At 41.2% G+C, this 22,327-nt stretch overlaps 1 protein-coding gene and 1 long non-coding RNA gene across 29 annotated transcripts in view; one reads left to right on the forward strand and one right to left on the reverse strand.

Moving 5' to 3' along the window:
- The window catches only part of LOC148125351 (uncharacterized), a 95,447-nt gene extending 85,439 nt beyond the window's left edge, over positions 1-10,008 (reverse strand). The window contains exon 1 of the long non-coding RNA XR_015744376.1: positions 9,822-10,008. This is a non-coding gene — a long non-coding RNA (uncharacterized LOC148125351). The remainder of the gene's footprint in view (positions 1-9,821) is intronic.
- A 95-nt stretch (positions 10,009-10,103) lies between these two features.
- CASK (calcium/calmodulin dependent serine protein kinase) overlaps positions 10,104-22,327 on the forward strand; it is a 263,121-nt gene continuing 250,897 nt past the window's right edge. For 27 of the 28 annotated variants that reach the window (XM_087937711.1, XM_087937716.1, XM_087937713.1 and 24 more), the window contains exon 1: positions 10,104-10,850. In XM_087937711.1, coding sequence (XP_087793837.1) covers positions 10,792-10,850 — 59 coding nt within the window. In that variant the 5' untranslated portion in view covers positions 10,104-10,791. Of the gene's footprint in view, positions 10,851-10,953; positions 11,126-22,327 lie in introns of those variants that run through there. The other variant, XM_087937736.1, reaches the window with a different exon arrangement.

Raw genomic sequence — 22,327 nt, forward strand, 5'->3', positions numbered from 1 at the left:
TAGCATTTAATAAAGATGTGATTCACAAAGTAAATGAAACTGAAGACAAAGAAAGGAAACAGAGCAATGATATAAATAAAGGGAACAGAGCTAAATCTTGATTACACTGATATCATTCACTGTATCTTTCCATACCTTTGTATCTTTCCAAATTATCCTTTCTTTCACCTTGTCCATATATCACTCCCCACATTGCCTTTTGAACATTGAACTTCTTAACTTTCTTTTTTTAGGATTTCTTCATCCAATAAGAAGACTTTCTTAGATTCTCTGCAAATCATTCAGGTTCTTAGGCTAAGACCATGACATTATCTGCATAAAAAATATTGCAAACATTCACATTCCAAAAATGCCTCCAACATTACCACAAGTGTTCATTAGTAATTATCCATAAATGAATTAAACAGTCAAGAGGACGTTACATACCCATGTCTTACTTCTTGCTCAATGTAGAATGTTTACTAAGTGTTTCAGTTATTCTTACACATGTAAGAACTTCCATTGTATATTGCTCACATCATATTCAGCAGCTAAATTTTAACACTATATTCATACGAAACATCCCACAATTCAAAACTATTCATTTCATCATATTCTTTCAATATGTACTGTCTCACATTCATATATATTTTTAATAACCTGCTAAAAAGCCAAAATTATACACCCTGCCTTGGCAATGCACTAGCCAACTTTTGTTATCCCTTGTATACTTTCAATTACAATTCAGGCAAAGAGATGCATTTAAACTGATCCCTCTAAAGATTAGACAATCGGTTTAGCAATGTTTCCCTTCGTATACTGGCACACTGGCAGCATTTTTTCCTAAACTGTCACAAACGCACAGGTGTTTGATAAGCTATACAGCCATACCCATAAGCAAAACCACATCTTAGCTGCTCTTGGATTGTGACAGATTATAAATATTGAAGATTAAATAAATAAATACTTCAATGTTTTTCCACTTACATCCACCTTATATCTGCTACCTTGTTTTTCGAGATTCTCTCAACATTTATTTATACCTTCCTTTTCATCACTTGTTTTGATATTTAGATTTACATTTCATCTTATAAACTTGAATATATCACTAACATTTCCATATAAACATCTACAATATTCCTTGTAATATTGCCCCGCTTCATTCAGTTTAGATCAGTGGGCCGCGGCCCACTGGTGATCCATGAGAAAATGTTGGTGGGCCACAGAGAAATGTCCCCCCAAAGCAATTAGTCCAGGCTGTGCCCTGGATTATGGCCTACCCACCCACTGGCTTCCACCCTTCGGCCGAGCGCAAATCTGCAAAAAGCAGTGCAGCCCTCACTGGCTAGGACGAGGTAATGGTGCTGTTGCAGCAAGAGGGGGCTGGTGGCACAGGCAGGCTGAAGTGGCAATGGAGATGGCCGGAAGGTGCAGGAGTGCCACGCTTACATTTGTGTGGTGCTCCACACCTTCCAGTTTGCCTCTCCTGGCCTGGGCTTTTCCTCTATGGCCATGGGCTGTAGGGACGGCCCAGGGCAAGAAAAGTACTGGCTGCTGGTGGTGGGAGGGGGCCGAGTGGGCAAGTCTGTGCTCACCATCCAGTTCAAAGGTCAAGAATGGGGCATCGGCATTGGTTTCCTCATCCCTCTCGGCGCTCTGCTCGGCGTGCTGCCCCCCCCCCCACAGACCCAGCCATCGCTGTGCAGGGAAAGCACAGGAAAAGTGAGCAGAAACATAGCTCTCTCTGGGAGGAAAGAGCTCAGATCAAGGAAGGCACAGGCAAGAGTAGATGGAAGCTGCCACCTTTGAAAAGTGCTGCTTTCTGTTGCCTGTGCCTTCTAATCTCTGCTCTTTCGCCTCAGTGAGAGCTGTTTCTGATCGCTTGCTTTTCCTGGGGGGCAGCAGAGACGCTCTCACCTCTCAGCAAGCCAGGCCTGGAGGAATGCGAAGAATTGCAGGCAAGCGCCGGGGAAAGGTGTGTAGGAAATGCCAACACACATTTCCAGCGTGCTCTTTCCTGTCCCAAAGTAGGATTTAGTTGGTGGGAAGGGAGCAGGGGGAAAGGTAGGAGGGAAGGAGAAGCCGGTCTGGCTTTCCTTTTACATGGGGGGGAGGGGGGAGACCAAATGGAGACCAAAAGAGTGCTGAGGAAGATGGGCTCCTAATAACCAGCATGTTTCTGCAGGCGAGAGCTCAAGCTTTTCTGGGCTCAACACCCACCCCTTCAGCCTCCACACAGGACGGATCCTTCTCTGGTTGGAAGTGGCAGGAGGAATCTGGAGCTTAGCCTCGGGAAGTCCTCTTCTTATGCAGAGGCTGAAGGGTGTGTGTGCCTGGTTATTAGGAGCCCGTCTTCATCGGCACTTCCAGCCTGGCCCTCCTTTCCTCCCCCAACTCTAGGCAGCCACACCTGGCAAAGGAGGGAGAGGTTTCCTCTGACTTGGGGGAGATATGAGATGGCTCTGCTTTTCTTCTGTTTAAGGGGGAGCCGGTTCCTCCCCATCCAGATCTTCCCAGCCTCCAGGCACCATGTGGCTTCTTAAATCCTCCCTCTTCCCCCACCAAAGGGTAAGAGAGGCCCCTCCTTTCCCTTCGCTCTGCCCCACAGTTATGATTAAGCATTTACGATTTTGTTATAATTAAATAAGCATTTTTATATTTATGTATATGTGTGTGTGCATGTGTATGTATATGTGTATGTATGTATGTATGTGTGTGTGTGTGTGTGTGTGTGTGTATATATATATATATATATATATATACACATATATATACATATATATACATATATATATATACATACATACATACATACATACATATATACATATATATATATATATATATATATATATATATGTATGTATATATGTATGTATGTATGTATGTATGTATGCATATGTTGTGATTGGAAGGATCGGTCCTGTTGGGAGTTTTGACTCTGATGACTGTTAGATCGTGGATTGACGTCAGAACCAGGAAACGTTAATCTGAAGGGCAAGCCAGTTAATTAGCACGTTGCCTTAATGGGTATAAAAGGACACAGCTGAGCTGGTGCCTTTCGCCAGGAACAAAATGACAATTTTGAATGAGGACGTTACAGCAATGAGCTCTCTGTTTGTTTGAATTTCAAGGGAGTCCTAACAGTTTCTGCCAGTCGTTATCTTGTTATTTCCTTCAGTTTGATTTGATTGTGAAATGGCTGCTTTATGTTTGTTCGTTTGAATTTCCAAGAGGAGACATAACATTATTGTTCCTGGCCCAAACAAACCATCTTTCAAGCAAGATGGATTTAAATCAACTGCAGCGTTTGGTAGAGCAGCAACAACAACAAATTAATCAGCTACTGCAAAGCAATGTGACGCTTCAGAATCAGGTAACACAATTGCTGAATTATGTTTCCAGCTTACCAAGCCCTGCTGCTGTTCCCCCTGCCCTCCTGAGAGGAAAAGCCCAGTATCCATGCCGGAGAAATTTTCAGGACAAATGGACATGTTTCCGGCATTTCTGGGGCAGTGTCAATTATTTATGTCCTTGAGGCCTGAAAACTTTCCAAATGATCGGGCTAAGACAGGATTTATTCTTAGCCTTTTATCTGGGCAGGCTGCTAATTGGGCTACTCCTTGTTAGTTCAAGATAGCCCGTTGTTGAATGATTTCCAGGGTTTTCTTCAACAAATGAGAGTGATGTTTGAGAACCCAATTAAGATACAAACTGTGGACAGACAGTTATGGGACATTAATCAGGGGAAACGTTCCTGCAGGAATACGTTGCAGAATTTCGCTTGCTGTGTTTGAACTCTAACTGAACGAACCGCTCATATGGCTGCATTCCAGGAAGGCTTGTCTGATGCCATCAAAGATGAGCTGGTCCATGCAGAGAGGGCTTTAACTTTGGATGCATTGATAGTTCAGTGCTTACAATTGAAGCTCGCTTACAGCAACGTGGACGCAAACGGCTCAGTATGGAACCATCTTCGCTTTCCGTCGCACAACCCACGCCACCGAGAGTTTTCCAACCCACGGTTAATGTTGAGGAGCCGATGGAGTTAGGCACACTCCGCCCTCGCTTAACGGTGCGAGAACGTTTGAGAAGGTTCCAGGAAGGCTTGTGCCTTTATTGCGGGAGTCTGGGACATTTTGTTAATTCCTGCAAACGGAGAGGGACCCGCAGACCCGTACCTGAAACCACTCTTGGCTCGTCAGGAAAACAGGGTAGACCTGACCTCAAGGAAACCCTAGGTCGGACACATTTCACATCCCCACCTCAAATTGCTGAAGTAAATCCTGGCCCTCCTCGGCATTTACTTTTGGACACTCGAATTTTTCTACAGTCACAGAAGGAGGGAATTCCCGCTGTTGCGTTGGTGGACTCAGGGCTACAACCAGCTTTATGGACCGAGCTTTTGCTACGCACTATGGGATCCCATTGGTTGCTGTACATCCACCCATTAAGGTGGAAACCGTGGATGGGCGTGAGCTCAAGTCTGGGCCCATTCTGCTTCGCCACCCAGCCAGTGCGTATGATCATTGGGGATCATGAGGAGGCGATAAGTTTTTATATCACCTTGAACCTTCATCTCCTTTGGTGCTCGGAATGTCCTGGTTGCGTTTGCACAATCCGCTGGTGGCTTGGTCGCAGAACGGTATTTCTTTTCCAAGTCTCCAATGTGTAGACCACCTGAGACAATTGGAACGAACGACGCTCCATTGGCTGTGGGAGACAGAGTGGGGTTGTCAACGAAACATCGCAAGTTAATCATCAGACTCGGGGAAGGGCCCTGCGGTGGGGGATAGTGTTGTGATTGGAAGGATCAGTCCTGTTGGGAGTTTTGACTCTGATGACTGTTAGATCGTGGATTGACGTCAGAACCAGGAAACGTTAATCTGAAGGGCAAGCCAGTTAATTAGCACGTTGCCTTAATGGGTATAAAAGGACACAGCTGAGCTGGTGCCTTTCGCCAGGAACAAAATGACAATTTTGAATGAGGACGTTACAGCAATGAGCTCTCTGTTTGTTTGAATTTCGAAGGGGAGTCCTAACAGTTTCTGCCAGTCGTTATCTTGTTATTTCCTTCAGTTTGATTTGATTGTGAAACGGCTGCTTTATGTTTGTTCGTTTGAATTTCCAAGAGGGAGACATAACATATATATATATATACATATATACGTTTTCTGAGGTTCTCGGTATTTGTATGTGGATCTTTGGTTGTTGGTTTTCTCCAGCTAAGATTGAGTATCTAGGCAGCGTTTGATGAGTCTCATTCATCATCTTCAGGCTTCTGTCTTCGGCTCTTGCTTCTCACTCTGAGAAGCAAGAGCCAAGACAGAAGCCTGAAGATGATGAATGAGACTTCATCAAACGCTGCCTAGATACTTCGAATCTACGCGGAGAAAACCCAACAACCAAAGATCCATATATATATATATACACACACACACACACACACACACACGCAGGTCTTGGCGTGTTTGGGTCTTTTCCCGTGTAAGATTGAGATTATCTTGGCGATGTTTCGACGAGGTCCCACTTTCCATCTTCAGGCTGGTGCTTTCGGCTTCGTGCTTGTGCGAGCAAAGCGTGATCGGAGCTGCCATCTCTCTATAAATACTGGTGGGGAAGTGTGGTGTGCTGGTTCTGTTGTAAGCGGGCTAGTTGGCTGTGTTGTTATTTCTTGATTGGTTGATGGAGTTGATGTTTGCAGATTGGTTGGCTTTTTCGTAAGAACCTGTGTGGCTGAGGTACTGGCTGTGTGTCTATCAGACTCCTGTGTTGTAACAACCTGGGTAATGGGCTGTGTGATGACCTTCTGAGTTCTATTGTTGTGAAATCCTGGGTCTTGTGCTGTAATCTCCTGGGTCGTTGGCTGTGTTGTAACATCCTGAGGTTTTGTGATGTAACCTCTTGAGTTCCATGATGTGATGTCCTGAGCGGATGGCTGTGATGTAACGTTCCGGGTTTTGGTTTGGCTCTGAGTTGGAGGTCTGGCTATGTGTTTATGGCGTGTGTCAGTTTGCTTAGTTCTGGTGTCAGGGTGTGTGGCAAACATCAACTCCATCTGCAAACATCAACCATCATCCAGGTACTTGCCTGGATTGTGGTATAGAGATTCTCACTCACAAACAAAAAAATCTCTATACCACAATTCAGGCAAGCACTTGGACACAAACAACCCCCCTACCCCCCAATACCTCCAGCCCAAACATGACCCAGCCAGCTACCCAAATAAAACCTAGCTTCCTAATAAATAATTATCGGCCGTTCACAAGAAACCAAGCTGCACTAAGAAACCCCAATGCACAACACACAATGTTGCCCACCAATCAAGAACACAGCAACTCGAAGATCAATAAAAACAGACCTAGACTCCCAGCCAATCCAGATGAGGAAAAAACCATTCAAATAAAGCAGAAAGCCAGCACCAAATTCAAACAAAAAATGGCTGCTAAGCCTGACACACAAGATTAAAAAAAACCAAGTACACAAGCCTGAGGATGGCAGATGAGATTCTGCCGAAACATGGCTATAATCAAAGCACAAATATTAAGACATAGGAAAATACCCGAAAAAACCTAAATACCATACAGATACATACAGACACACAAACTAATTTTATTAAATTTATATTTAATATAAAAAATAAAATTTTTATATTAAATATATTATCTTTTTTTAAAAATTCATATTAGTGGTCCTCGGGATTTAAAAGTATTAGTTTGGTGGTCCTTGAGGTCGAAAAGTTTGGCGACCCTTGGTTTAGATAATTTTATCACCTTTATTTTTAATTCTATTTATTCTGTTGGACACTTTGCTTAGCCCACTTCAATCGTCTATCCCAAAATTTGATCTTTCATCAAAAATTGTCTGTATTTTCTCTACCTCATTTAATCTTAACTCTTCCTTGTACTTTGTAATTATTATTCAATATATTTATCTCATTTTTGTTCTCTGCCATATTATTTCACCAAGCATCCTTTTTATATTCCACATTACTGTAAATCCATATACTTCTATGACAATCTGTAATTCAATTCTTTTTATTTGGTTCAAAAAAGATTCTATATCTTGTTTATGTCTACTTTCTCTTTTTATTGGGAAATTAATTATATTTTACATAACGGACCAGTTCTTGCTTTTCTTTCCACTATTCTCCACAAAATCAGACCAATTGGTTTCCAATCTGCTGTATCTTTTTCATGCTTTTATTAATATGCAGTATCACAGCATGAACTATTTTTCTTTTAACAAATGAAATGTATAAACACTCCTTACATTCAAAGTTATCTCTCATACACTATTATCATCACCAGATGGACCATAGATATCGGACCTCAGCTGTCCATCATGGCTCTTTCAAATGATACTTCTCATAACACTTTTTAAGCAAGAGTAGATACCTAATAAGTTACAAGACTCCCTTGTTCCCAGATCATCTGCAACATTTCCATTTTTACAGTCCTAGTTTATTTTGTCAGATTTCAGCCATTATGTCATAAGCATAATTAAAATAGTTTTATCAACAGAAAGCTGATGCTCTTTGCTGAAAGCTAGTAGGTCCGAACTACAAATTACTTTCTAAGATAAAATAAAATGTCCAGATGCAGAATTTGGGTTTGAGTTTGAAGTTGAAAAGGTGCTTCAGAATGGCCATGGACATACATACTGCATCTGTCGAGTTGGCCACATCTCCTCAGTCACATGACCCCCACCAAGCCATGCCCACAGAACCAGTGGTGGTAAATTTTGAATCCCACCACTGCATATGGACTTAAAGTGCTTTGTGAATATAGCCAATTGCTTTATATAATCAATCATAATTAAACCATGGCTTAATGTAATACATAAATCCAGACTACTATGCAACACATTTTTCTTTTGCTTCAATTGTTGTGATAATAGAAACTGTCTTACACTGATTAGTCCATACAGATCAGCATTATCAAACTCATTTGAATCACAATTTTTCTCTAATCCTTGAATTCTAACTATATTATATATTCTAACTATAAATTTTGGTGCTCAAAATCTTTTTTACACATACAGGAGTCCTTGACTTACAACCATTTATTTAATAATGGTTCAAAGTCATAATCGCCTCAGAAAAAAATGGCTTATAAAGTTATGACCAGTGCACTATCCCTGTAGACACATGATCTCAATTTGGGTGCTTGGTAACTAACTTGCATTTATGAATTAGAGCATGTTGCAATCACATGGCCATTATTTGTGATCTTCCCAGACAGCTTTCGATAAGCAAAGTCAATTGAGGAAGCCAGATTTCCTTAATGACTGCAGTGATCTGCTAAACAAATGTGGTTAAAAATGGTTGCAAAATGATGTCCTACCACATGACGACTTCCTTAACATCCACTTAGTAATCAAAATTCTAGTACCAATTGTGGTTGTAAGTTAAGGACTACTGATAGTACGGTATCAGCCATTAAGCGTATGCATTCTTAAATCAAGCCTGGTTTCCACGGATGAAATGTGGATGTTGCTTTTGTGCAACAAGACAGAATAGGCTTGTCTGTCCCTGCCCCCCATTCTTCTATATATATATTACCTGTACAATTAAGGAAGATATAGAAGTAGATAGTTTTTAGGATCAACCATCAACAGTACAGAAACGAGCAGTCAAGAAATAGAGGTAGTCCTCAACTTATGACAATTGAGGCCAAAATTTCTGTTGACGAGTAAGACATTTGTTGTCCATTTTGCAACCTTTCTTGACACTTAAGTGAATCACTGCAATTATTAAGTTACTAACATGTTTGTTAAGCGTGTTATGGCTTATCCATTGACTTTGTCAGGTCATAAAAGGTGATCTCATGAGCTCAGAACACTGCAACCATCAGAAATGTCAGCCAGTTGCCAAGCACCTGAATTTTGATCATGACTGATGGGATGCTGCAATGATATAAAGTGTGAAAAACAGTCACAACTTATTTTTTCAGTGCCACTGTAATTTCAAATGGCCACTAAACAAACTGTTGTTGAGGACTACTTATACATCACAGATTAGCACTTAGTGGAGTAATCCTGAAGACATTGTAAAAGATATTCAAATACTGATGTGCTTTTAATTACAAAGATCACAATAATAAAATGCATGGTATTCCCTATGACACTCTATAGAAGTGAATGTTGGACTTTGAAGAAGCAGGATAGGAAAAGTACTGATGTCTTTAAAGTTAGTGTTGGAGAAAGCTCCTGAGAATATTGTGTACAGCCAAGGAAACATATCAACACAGACCTTTCACTCAAGGCACAACTGCCTAAGTTTAAATTATCCTCCTTTGCAAAGACTTAATTCACCGAAGAACATTTCATGCTGGGAAAGATGGAAGGAAAGAAAAAGAGGAGCAATATTAAAAGAACTTTTATAATGGTGATGGGTGCACCATTGGAAGACATGAAAATACTAGGTTAGGAACAGAACGTTGTGGAAGAAATGTATGTGGTCCTAAGGTTTGATGGCACATAATTAATCACTCTAGAAATCCAGCCAAGGATTTGCAAGTAATTTCCCATCTGGAAGTAGGTGATCCAAATTGGAATAGAAAAGTGAATGGATAAACCAGAATTTCTATTTGTTGGTTCAGGAATGCGATATCACTATTACTTTTAAAATATTAGATTCTTACTCAAATTGAGGAACAGGGAAAAATACACCAGAACAGAAGATAATTAAACGGAAAACTTGCAATTAGGAATTTTGGTTATGGAGCAACAGCTAATTTTGCTAGTTTTCCTTTTTGTACCTTCCTTTAGTTTCTGGCATAAGCAAAAGGACTTGCTGCTCTGGCAAAAACTAGTCAACTGGTATCATTAAAAAAACACACCCAAAAGCACTGTGACGGAGATCTTTCTTGCCGTGCCTTACTATCCGATATCCGTACACTCGAAGAAGACATGCTCGTTTTTTCATCTTCGTTTTCAATCTCGAAGCTTTGCCTCGAAAACTGCTACGAGAAAAACCCACCCGCTTGAGAAGACAGCAGCATTACCCACTTTTTTCTCTTGCTGCTCTATGACGTCAAAGCAACTGCGTCTGCGCAGAACAATCACTTTTTGCTTCCTCACGCCAAACGTGTATTTTTTGAGCTACTTGTGGGAGTGGCTTTGTGCAGAAGGAAAAGAGGGAGGAGGAAGAGTGGGTGAGGAGCCCCCCTCTCGCCCTCTGTAAGGAAGGGTGCGCGTGCTTGCTCTGGGCGGTTGCGTGACTGATTAAAAAGGTGGCGACTGCGATAGCGCGCGCCCTTAGTTAAACGACTTATCGCTGTCGTCGGCGCGTGGTCGGAGCCGCGCGCTCTCGTTCTGCCCCCGTCGTGTGTGAGTGTGCACCAGTGGGGGAGGGGAGCGAATGAAGCGTCTCTGCCCTCCGCCGGTTCATTTTTGTATTCATCCCTTCTTCCATGGTTGCTGCTCCACCCCTCTGGCTGGATAGCCTTTGCCTGCTTCGCTTAATCTCCGGGGCCCTAGGAAAAAAAAAAGACTCGCGACGGAGGGGTGGGAAAAAGGTGACGACCTGGCGGCGGGAGCGAGAGGCGGCAGTGGAGCGAGAGGCAGGCGGGCGGGCGGGCGGCTGAGGCCCAGAGGAGAAAGGAAAAGGGAGCGGCGGCAACTGGAGAAATTTTCGGTGTAGCCATTGGAACCTCCGGGACGGATTTGGGCTGTTCGGTGTGAAAGGACTGGATTTAACGTGGTGTGCTGATTGGCGGCGGCGTCTTGTGCAGGGAGCGCGGAGGGGATCCTGCCCGCGCCCCCTCCCGCCTCGGCCGCCTACAAGGATAATTCTGCCCTATCTGGACCATGGCCGACGACGACGTGCTGTTCGAGGATGTGTATGAGCTGTGCGAGGTGATCGGCAAGTAAGTGGCCGGGGGTGGGGGTGGGGGGGGGGAGGCAAATGGGCCAGGAGCGGGGAGAGACCAAAGCAGCAATCGGATGCAAAGCCTAGTCCCCGATGGGAGGGAGGAAATAAGTGGGGTAGAAGATGCTCGATTCCATTCCCACCTGAGTTGCACCGCCGCCGGGTCTTACGCGAGGAAAGGAAGAGAAAGAGTCCAGATCTTCGTTGCTGGAACGGAATGATATGACAAGTAGCTTCATCGTGGCACCCACGCGATTTCACACGATAGGAGAGGTGACCTGATGTAGGTGTTTTTTTGTGTTGCTTATTTCATTCGCCTCAGTTAAGTCTTCAGTGAGGTCTGATGTTGCAGTCAATCCGGTTTTGCTCTGCTTTAATATTTGTGCAAATTTATATGACAAGGTGCTTACAAGGAAAGATGAGACTGGGTCCTCTGCCTTGCTTTTTTTGTAGTGCCCCTAATGGCAGATACTTCACTGTTCTTTGCTACATAATATTCATCTAATTCGCAAGGAATTGGCGAATACGTAATGATCAGTTTCTTCCTGGTTTTATCTCAAAATAAAGACCGCAAGAGATATTGGCCTTCTTACTCATTATGCAACTTTTCAAATTAATGTTCACTGCTTGCCCAAAAGTGAAGCTGCAACAGTTGCTAAAATGCCTCTGCATATTTTGAATGTCCAATTTGGTAGGTTGTTTGAAAATAACTTGCCTTATAATAAGTGAATATGTTTTACAAGTTAGATGGTTTTGCTCCTATTACGATTTCATTAAGTAGCTTTTAATTTATGTTCTCTTTTATTGAAATTTTTTTTGAAAAAAATTTCATGAATTTTGTTGGAGTTATTTTCATGAAAGTATTGTACCTTGTTTGCTTTATATAGTTGAGTGTATTTAATGTGTTACACCTTTTACCAAACACTTAGTTTTACTTTATTTAATACAACATAAGGATAGTGTCTCACTTTTAATTTTTAACAACTTTATGAGAAGAAAAACTTATGATAATTTAGCATGAGCCTAGAAATTTAGGTCAAATATTCATGCATTTTTCATAATTATGACATTTTTTTGCAAAATAAAAGTAAGACATTTAATGTGTGGCAAATATATTTTACATGGGTATAATGTTGAGATCATGGTAGTATATATATGTTTGCAAATTTATAGCCCTTGGCTTTGCAGATTCAATATCAGTTTGTGCAATTTTCCTATTCTCCCTGTTATTGTAAGGAAGTTCAGATTAAATTGAACTGGAAGAAGGCTTTTCAGTGGTAGCCCCTTATTTTTGGAAGAAACACTTTTTTATTCTATCAAGGTTTTTTCATATATTCTTGTTCTCTATATGCTGAATTAATTGATGCTTCAGTGTGAAATATTCTATGTTGAAGTGCAGATGGGATGAATGAAAAAAATGTTAGATTTAATATGGAGTAAACCATGAACTCTTTAGGTGCCCTTAAAATAATCAGAGATTATATTCACACAAAATACTCAAGGCTATTTGATTGCATCATCCATACCCAAATTATGAGTAAGAACATTTGTAATTATGGCTTGTTTTAGACTGCTCATAGTTTTACATGCCATGTGAACCTGGATTAAGAGGTAGTTTGGGTAAGTATCCATCAATTCTTCAAGAAAATAATACGGGATACAGCCATAAAATGGATTGCTTTTGAAAAGACAGCTTAGTTATTCCATTTTCATTTTTAATCTCTTCCCTACATGGGACACAGTTACTTTAGATAATGAGAATGGAGGAGGGGGGGTTCTGATCAAGATCCAGCTATCATTAGCCTTTTTTAATTATTATTTAAAATAATTAGAAAGTGAGCAGTGGCAGCCAGCACAAATATTACTTGGCTATCTTACTTATCTTTTTTCTGAAGTTTGGAAATTTTGGCTTGATATTGAAGGACTATTGATATATAATTTATATGAACTGCATAGAGTGCTTAGAAAGACAGCTATGTCTAATAATTGCTTTCTTGAAGCCTGGAATATGCATATATGTGTGTCATAGTATAATTGTGAAGAATACTAACTCCATGTTCATTATCTGCCTAGCTCTCATTTTTAAAATTGTTTTATCTGTTATAAAATATGTTTACATGTTAGAGTCCAAAATAAATGCATGTTTAATTTTTAAAGTGCAAAATAGCACAGAGACCAATTCCCAGCATAATGTTGTATTACTTTGCAAGACTTTAAAATAATTATTTCAGAAGTTATGTATTATAACACTCATCTAACTGAATAAGATCCTAATATATAGTCCTCTGCAGCAGAGAAAAGACTATGAAAGCATAGATGATTCTGGGATCTCAGTCTTAGTTTTCATAAGTAAAACCTCCAGCTTACCCGCATTAGCATTTCACTTATATAAATGTCTTGTGTTACTGGTAATAGAGAAATGGACAAGCTACTTGGAAATAAACTTTACCTTTGAATCCTTACAATTTGTGGCTTCTGAAATGTGCCAGAAATGCTCTTAGTAGATATAATAAGTATAGTAATAACTATACGTTTTCCCAACTGTATTGTAGGAATAACTCTGAAATTGTTTATATGAAAGCCAAATTTAAATTCTTAGAAAATGCTTGCTCAGATTCCATTATATAATTTTTAAATATGGCTTTAGTGTAAAAGATAGCCTATTTATTCCAGGCAATTTTAGATTAGTTACATATATTCCAGGATTGGTTCAGAACTGAGTTTTGGGTAGAAACTGCATTAGTGGATTATTGATACAGGGATTAGATAGTGAAGAGTTTGGGCCTGTTGGGGCCTTGTAGTCATAGTATCTGTTTCCTGATTAGGGTTTGATGCCCAACATGATGTTAATTGTTTCTCTCGCTATGATTATTTATTGGAGGATTTCTAGGTAACCTTATGGTAGCTGAATTTTGAGATGTCTCTACCCGCTATTTAACAACTAAATTGGGTGTCAAGCTCACATTGTCACGGTGACATCACGTGACCTACTGGGATTTTGTTCCCCTTCCCTAAACCGGGGGTGGGCATGGCCAGCACATGATGCATCCGGCCTGCAGGCCTGGAGTTTGACAGCCTGATCTAAATGGATTTATTATTATCTATCAAACTTAGGCAAATAAATCTATAAATGTAGGCTAAAATGTCATTCTAATTCTTGGATTTTTTTCTTGTTTCTAATTCCAGAGTTACTTTGGGAATCTTGAATAGAAATCTGAGCAGTTTTAGGGTAGGAAAGAACAAACAAGTTGTTTCATCAATGCAACAGACAAATTTTCTATAAATGAAATGGTTAATCTGACCAGAAGTATACTACTGATTTCAGTTAAGGTTGTACATCTTGTAAACAACCAGGACATAATTTGCGAGTATTGATCTTGTTACTTAAAATGGAATCACAAGTAATATCAGTGGCTTGGAATTCTAGATAATGCTGTTATGTCAGGGGATAGAAAACATTTTGTTAAAAAAATCACTGTGATTTTTAATTCCCTAGGAATAGTAAGTAGTTTCTCTAGTCATGTCTATATGTTCTTAATGTACTTCATGTTATAGTACTATTTATCACTGTTATTGATAAGTCTTATCATAATAGTATACAAAATCTAAAATAACATTTCAACAATTGCTAAAAAGAATTTCCAACATTAAATTAAATAAAAATTACTTTTATGTAAATTATTAGAATTGCAAACTTTAATATTCTGACCCTAGGTGACATTTTTAAAAAGCATTGTTAATTCTAGTAGAATCCTAATGTATGTATTTTGGAAATATAAGGAGAAATACAGATACAGTGGAACCTCTGATCAGGAACGCTTCCGTTTATGACCAAATCGGGTGATGAACAAAAATTCTTACCTCTGGTCGCAAAAAGGTGTTTGGGTGGTGATCAAAGAGCAGCAATTTGCCCTTCTGCGCCGATTTTCCTTTCTGTGTCACACCATTTTTGTTTTTATGTGCATGTGCTTCCGATGATAAGCAAATCAGGTGACGACCAAATTCTCAGAACAGATTATGGTCATCACTGAAGATTCCATTGTAGTCCTCCATTTACAGCCATTTGTTTAGCAACCATTCAGTTATATTGTGGCACTGAAAAAATATGATTTTGCACTTACAAGCATCATTGAATCCCCACTATCATGTGATCAAAATATAGGTGTTTGGCAACAGGCATGTATTTAGATTGTTACAATATCTCAGGATTATGTAATCAAGATTTGCAACTTTCTTAGCCAGCTTCCAAAAAGCAAAGTCAATTGGGGAAGCTATGTTTGCTTAAGGACCATATAACTTAACTGCGGTGAATTGCTTAAATGTGGCAAGAAAAGGTATAAAATGGGGTGGTGCAACTCATTAAAATTGTCTTACGTAGCATTGGAAATTCTGGTTCCAGTTGTCATAAGTCAAGGACTATCTGTATCCCTGTGGAAAATTTCAAGATTTTACATTGTTGGGTATGAGATATATGTGCAAAACATTTGAATCTGAACTTATTTGAATTGAAACATACTGTTCTGAATGCAAAATAACCTTTTCTGATCAATTTGGAACTGATTTGAGCTCAAAATACCCAATTATTCATTTAATACAGGTCACAGATTTTTTTGTAATGTGGATATTCCCCCTAATTGGTATTTAATAATATGCTTTTGGCAGTTTTGTTTTGTTTTTTGTTTTGTTTGTTTTTTGGTTTTGGTACCTTTGAGTCAATGTTGAATCCTGGTGACTTCCTGGACAAGTGTCTGTATCTGTCTTGTCAGTATTTTCAGAAGTGTTTGGCTCTCAAAAACCAATTAGGAATTAAAAATAGAACTGGTTTAATTTTTTTCTGATTTGGAGTTATCACCTGCCATAATTTGTTTTGTATACTTACTTGTATATCTTTCTGGATAATTTTTCTTCTTTCTTTTTGTAAAGTTTATTTTATACTTATAGTAAGTCCATCTTTCATTTAAACATTTGACTGGGTACATATGTCTTGTGCTAACAATTATAATTAGTACTTTTCTTAACAATATAACAATGATCACATTTTCTTTATAGCCATTGTCTCATACCTATTATCTTTATAACAATCTTAACTTATTTCTCTTTATATTCTACTCCATTTAACTCCATTTTTCCAACCATTGATAAAATAGATCCCATACTATATAATATTCAGTTTCTTCTTTTTTTTAATTGCTAGTGTTAATCTATGCATCTCTGCACATTCAAATATTTTCTCAATCACTTTTCCGTCTGCCGGTATTTTATCACTTTTACAATTCTGAGCAAATACAATCCTAGCTGTTGTTAATACATGAATAATTAAATATATCTCTTCTTTGCTATAACATTCAGGTACCATCGCTAATAAAAATATTTCAGATTTCAAATCTATATGTTGCTTTATCATTTTTTCCAACCATGTATGCACTTTTGTCCAATATCGTTTAGCTTCTATGCATGTCCACCACATATGGTAATTATCAGATGACCGAAAGAAAGCACAAGAGCCACAACAGGATTTGATGTAAGCAGTTAATCTTCCTCCGGATTGTGCTGTCACTTAACTGACCAGCTACTAAACAATGCAAGTTAGCAGAGATTAAAGTCAGGACTAATCTTTAGTCCACCCCATCACCTTTATTCACCCGATGTGCCCCGCCCCAATTATCCTGGCATGCCCTAATAATCCTGGCAGGCACCCGCCCAGTTATTCTTCATGAGAGGAGCTAGGTATTTTCCTCCAGCTGTTGGTCCTAGGCGTGTGCCACCCCCGCCCCCAGTGGATCGCATGCCCTGCACCTGCCATGCCTCCCAATCAGCTGTTTCACGGTGACATCGCTCAAGGCAAGCTTGCATGCTCACAGCAGCTAAATGATCGGGAGTCACAGGGCTTCGTAGAAATGTCCATGGCTGGCAGCTTGAATGATTGGGAGTCATAGAGTTTCGTACCAATGTCCACGGCCATCCCACCCCCCGAATGGCAGCTCACAGGTGACATTGGGCTGACATTTGGCTCCTCTACCACGAAGGTGGCACCTGCAGACCTGGAAATACAGGAAGAAACATTATTAATGTAGTAACCCCCTCCCAGGTTATGCAGGTTCCTCCTATGGTATTTTGCAATTGCTTGGGCTGCCCTCATAGCTTTACTGTTTACCCAGGAGGCTTTAGCCTATGGGTATCCCTTCCATAGCATTAGATACTGTAATCGGCCCCTATGTATCCGGTAATCTAACACTTTATGGACCTCATAATGCTTTTCACCTCCCACCATAATAGGACCAAGACGTGGGGGTGAAGGGCCTCGTATGGGAGCTGACCTTACTGGTTGTAAAAGACTACAATGGAATAAGGGGTAAGTTCTCCCCAGCAACTTTGGTAGTTTAAGTTGCACAGTGACCTGGTTGATGATTTTTTCAATTGGGAAAGGCCCACTGTATTTGGGTGCCGGTTTCTTGCTGGGAACTTTTAGGTTTAAATACTTGATTGACTTTCTGACCCACATGGAAGTTGGGTTGTGGGGCTCATTTCTTATCAGCCTGTCATTTATACAGATTTGCTGATTGTTCCAATGCCTGTTTAAACATTCCCCACACCTGCTGCATGTTATTTATCCTTTCTTGTAACCCCACCCCCACTGGCATTTCCCGAGGGCACTCTGGTATCAGGCAAAGTTTTGGCCATGCACTATCTTAAACTGGGAATATCCAGTACATGGCCGCCTGAAACCATGCTGCCAGTAAAGGACCATGATATACACATGCCCACCTCAACACCTGGTCCAGACCAGCCTTGAATTGATGCACCAGAAGCTGCTCTGGACAGCCACTTAATTTGCCAGCTAGTCTCCGGAATTCCCATATTTAGTCCTCTACAGGCCTGCTCTTTTGTCGGGCCTCAAATATTCCCCCCTCAGCTCGCTGGGCTCGGGTATAGTCTTCAAATCTCATTCTAAGAGCATCCAGGAATAAGCCCATGTCCCCCAATTCTCGGCTGTATTCAGCATACAAATCAGCCACCCAATCAGCAGCTTCACCTTCCATAACGGCTGCCACTGCCATAACAATCGCCCACTGTGATGCGTAGAGATGGATGTAACGGTCAACATGGTTGAGCACTTGTCCCCAGAATAATGCCATTTTGGGTTGCCATCAAACCCCACCCGGAGGCGTGGACGATCCCAAGGCCCCCACAGGTCCAGGACTAATGCCAGCCATTTCCCATGAAGTTGTTGGCGTCCTACTATCATAAACTCTTCTCAACTCCCTCTGTGCGTCATCTGACTGCCGAGCAGGGTCATCTCGGGAATGTCCTTGTCTGGGATATGGCAGGCGTGGGCTAATTGGGCACTGCTAGCCCCCGAAATAGTGTTTACAAGGACTGCCTTCCCATGTCCCTTCCAATCCATCGCCCTCACTCTCTGAAACTGACTTCTCTGATCTGTTCCCTCAAAATATCCAAGATCCGGCTGCCAACAGCAGTGGAAGATCTGGCATACCCAGTAATTCGTTGGCCATATCTGCTACCATAGGGACTGAGCATGGGGCGGGGGGTAAGCTCCAAGTCCTGCCTCCTCTGAACAACGCTGTTCCTACTCCCTACCTCCCCCAGCCATCTGACCTGTCTCCAATGTTTGTTCGGTTTGAGGTACTATGGCTGGCTTGGAAGTCACTTTCTCTTTGGCTTAAACTATTGTCTCCACTGCAGGCTACACATCCAGAACAGGAGGGATATCCTCAGCCACTTCCAACTCAGCAGCCTCCAACTCAGCTTCTATCCCTTCTGCCATAATTGTAGTTTAAGGTTAAGACCCCTGACCTTCTGTCAGGTTCTGTCACACGGCCGAAAGAAAGCACAAGAGCCACAACAGAATTTGTTGTAAGCAGTTTATCTTCCTCCAGATTGTGTTGGCACTTAACTGACAAGCTACTAAACAATGCAAACTAGCAGAGATTAAAGTCAGGGCTAATCTCTTAGCCCGTTCCATCACCTTTATTCACCCAATATGCCCCGTTCCAATTATCCTGGCATGCCCCAACCATCCTAGCAGGCACACACCCAGTTATTCTTCATGAGAGGAGTTATATGCAATCTGAATATCTAATCTCGCAGTTAACTCTTTTTTTCTGTTTATCATATTTTTAACCAAAATCTTAGTTTTCCCTTTGTTTATTTTCAGTCCTGGCACTTTCCCATATTCCTCTATCTTATTTATCAACTTGGATCCTGTTCCTAGTGGTTCTTCTAATATAAAGAGTAGGTCACTGCAAATACCTGTAATTTATATTTCTCCTTTCTTATTTCCAACCCTTTTACTTCCTTATCCCTTGCCTTGTTCCCATCTTAATGTTAATTTTTTCAGTCAATTTTACATTTACCATCACCGTTGCATGTTGTTTGTAATATATTGTCTTAATCATTTTAATAAACCTTTCCCCCAAGTCCATTTCTTCCATTTGTGCCAGCATAAATTGCCAGTTCACGTTGTCAAAAACCTTCTGCACGTCCAAGAATATCAACACCATCTGTTTTTCTGGATGTGCTTCATAATATTCCAAAGTGTTCAGGATTATTCTCATATTGTCTTTTATTTGTCTCTTGGGTAAAAACTAATTTTGGTCTGGATGTATAAATTGGTTTAAAAATCTCTTTAGTCTTTCTGCCATTATTGAGGCAAATATTTTATAATCCGAGTTCAGCAATGATATTGGTCTATAATTTTTAATCTGTTGTAAATCAGTATCTTCTTTCGGGATAAGAGTAATGTAAGCTTCCATCCATGAGTTACATATTTTCACCTCCATCAGTACTTCATTTACCACTTCTAGCAATGTGTTGCTCAAGGAGTCCTGCAGGGTTTTATACAATTCTGCTGGTAGACTGTCCGGGCCTGGTGCTTTCCCATTGTTTTGTTTTTTAATTGCTTCTGTTAATTCCATCACTGTAACTCTTCCCTCTAGCATTGTTTTAATTTATTCTGGTACTTTGGATAGTTCTGCTTTTTTAAAATATTTTTTGTTTTCCAGCATGCCTTTGGGATAATCCACACATATGGGTTGAATCTGCCTTTCTGCTCAGAGACTGAGTCATCAATCTTTGCCATACTCTTCCTGTTGTGGACAGGAAGCCCCCTAGCCCCAGTCACAACTCGGTCTTGGCCCTATAGAGACATGGTAAAGGTTAGCTCCAACAATTCAGCAGAATGCAGCAGTTTAAAGTGTGGATTCTCCAAAAGGTTTGCAAAAACTCCCTCAAAGTATCCAAATCATTGTAAACAGGCAGCAGTTGGAACTTCTGCCTGCTCCGTTTTTTGCAGCCCCCCTGAACTACCAACTGAAGGCCTAACAGCCCAGGCAGTCAAGGGGAAGCCCCCAAATGACCCTCCAACTCCTTGGAGGGCGCTGAAGCCGTGATTGCTCCCAGTGCGTTGTGGAACTCCCAGGTTTAACCGGGTAGCTCCAGAGCAGCTGCTTTCATTTTCAAGGTCTCCAGCTGATTTTCGGGGCCAGCGACGGCCATTTTGGTCACATGGCGAGTTTTGCAGGCTATCCAGTAGACTGGTAGGGAAGGCTTCCACAGCCTCGGGAAGGCTTCCAAGCCTGGCATTCCCCTTGGAGCAGCAGGATTGCAGGATTTGTGCTAGTTCTTCTTTGTCTATTATTTCCATATTGTGCTTTTTTAAGTTCATTTTATTTTGCATATCCTTCCTTTGCGGGTTTCTTTGAAATTCCTTCTCCAGCTTTTTATATTCTAGTACTGGTATTTTTGTGCCTGTCTTTCCTTTGTTTGTCTTTCCGGTATATGTTATAGTTAGTCCCCTAATATAAGTTTTTGAATTCTGGATAATTTTTCAATGAAACACCTTCTGATATAGAATTTAGCTTGATACATTGATTTATCTTATGAATAACTTAATAGTACTTTTGTTTAAGTGATGAGCCACGCTTTTAACCACAGTGTAACTTCAGATAGTAAAATTTTCCCACACATATATTATTTTAGCTGACAATTAAAAGAATTATCTGCTACTTTATAGTAATGCTCAACTTCTGTTTAATGTTAGTAAATGGTCATACAGTACAAGAATTGGAGGAATTCTCCATGCTGCATCGAGAGCCCAGGATGGGGTTGACTCCTTCCTATGATGTCATTTAGATGAGTCTGTACTAAGATATAAAAACGAGACCCCAGCCTTTGACTCAGCTCCTTTCAGTCAGTAGCTGTGTCTCTGAAAGCGTTCTGTTAGATAGCACTCAGCAGCAATCTTCAGTACTTTTTTTCCTCGCTTCAAGCAGCTCCCAGGGCAGCTGCTCTTCCAGGAGAGCAGGGCTCTCTCTCCTGCAACGTTGGGAGCAGCGTTACAGAGCTCTGTGCAGGCAAGCTGGGCAGCGTCTGTAGACCCCTGCCACGCCTGCGGTTTGGAGCGATCGTAAAAATGATTGGCAAACTGATAAGAGCACAAGCCGGCTGATTGTGTGGCTGGTTGCTATGTTTTTCCCTTGCTGACTTCGCTCGTGGCTCTGTATAGCCTAAGGAGTGATGCTTCGATCTTGGAGCCTGTTTCCTGTAGTCAGTGGCCATCTTGGATTCAAGCCTTCCAACATGAGGTGAGCGGCCATTTTGTAACCCCGGGGGCCATTTATACCCTAAGGGGCTTAATAGAAAAATTTCTAAATAGCTTCTTTCCAACGCAAGAGCCTTTATTCTACAAATGGAGCAAGATAAGGCTCAGGCGGAGCTTTCCCCCCCAGTGGAACAGTCTCTTTAAGCCCAATAAGAGAAAAAGACATAGGCAACTCACCCAATCAGTCCAGAGGGAGGTGGCTGCTAAAATCAAAGCTAAGGCTCTAGCCCCTAAGAAGACAACTCAGGCTGAATTGAGGGCAGAGAAGCACAGACATGAAGCTCTACAGAGGCAGTTCAACAGAGCTATTCAACAGAAGGGAGTGCAACTACAGCATGTTTCAGGTGATACTCGTGGGCCCCAACCAAGCCCTCCCAGGGGAGGAGAAGTTATCTATGAGCCTTTCAACCTGGTCTCCTGAGGCTCTTGCAGTACAATCAGATACTCAGGATCTAAGCAGATCTGGGCCTTATTTCCAACAGGCTTCTGGGCCCTATGCTCCTCCCCCTCCCTCCAGGCCTCAAACCTCTCTTCAGTCTAGGCCTGAAGCCACCTTCACTCCCACAGCAGCGGGCCTTCGGCCTCTGCCTCTACCTATGAGCATAGACCAGGGGATATCCAAAATGTTGTCTCATTAGCCATTAGGCAGGGATTGGCTGAAGGCTTCAAGCAAATTCTTCAATCTCTGGAAAGGGTTCAGGCCCTTCTCCCTTCTCAATCTATAAGTTCCTTGCCTTATCCTAATTTACACAGGCCCCAGGACCTCAGGGTCTATTCTTCTCTACCAGAATGGGAGGAGGTTGATGAGGAAGGAAGGCCTTCACCATCTGAACACAGTTACTCTTCTCATTCAG

This window comes from Pseudonaja textilis, chromosome 7, assembly GCF_049901715.1.
Source record: "Pseudonaja textilis isolate UNSWEBS1 chromosome 7, rPseTex1.2, whole genome shotgun sequence".
Classification (NCBI taxonomy): Eukaryota; Metazoa; Chordata; class Lepidosauria; order Squamata; family Elapidae; genus Pseudonaja; species Pseudonaja textilis.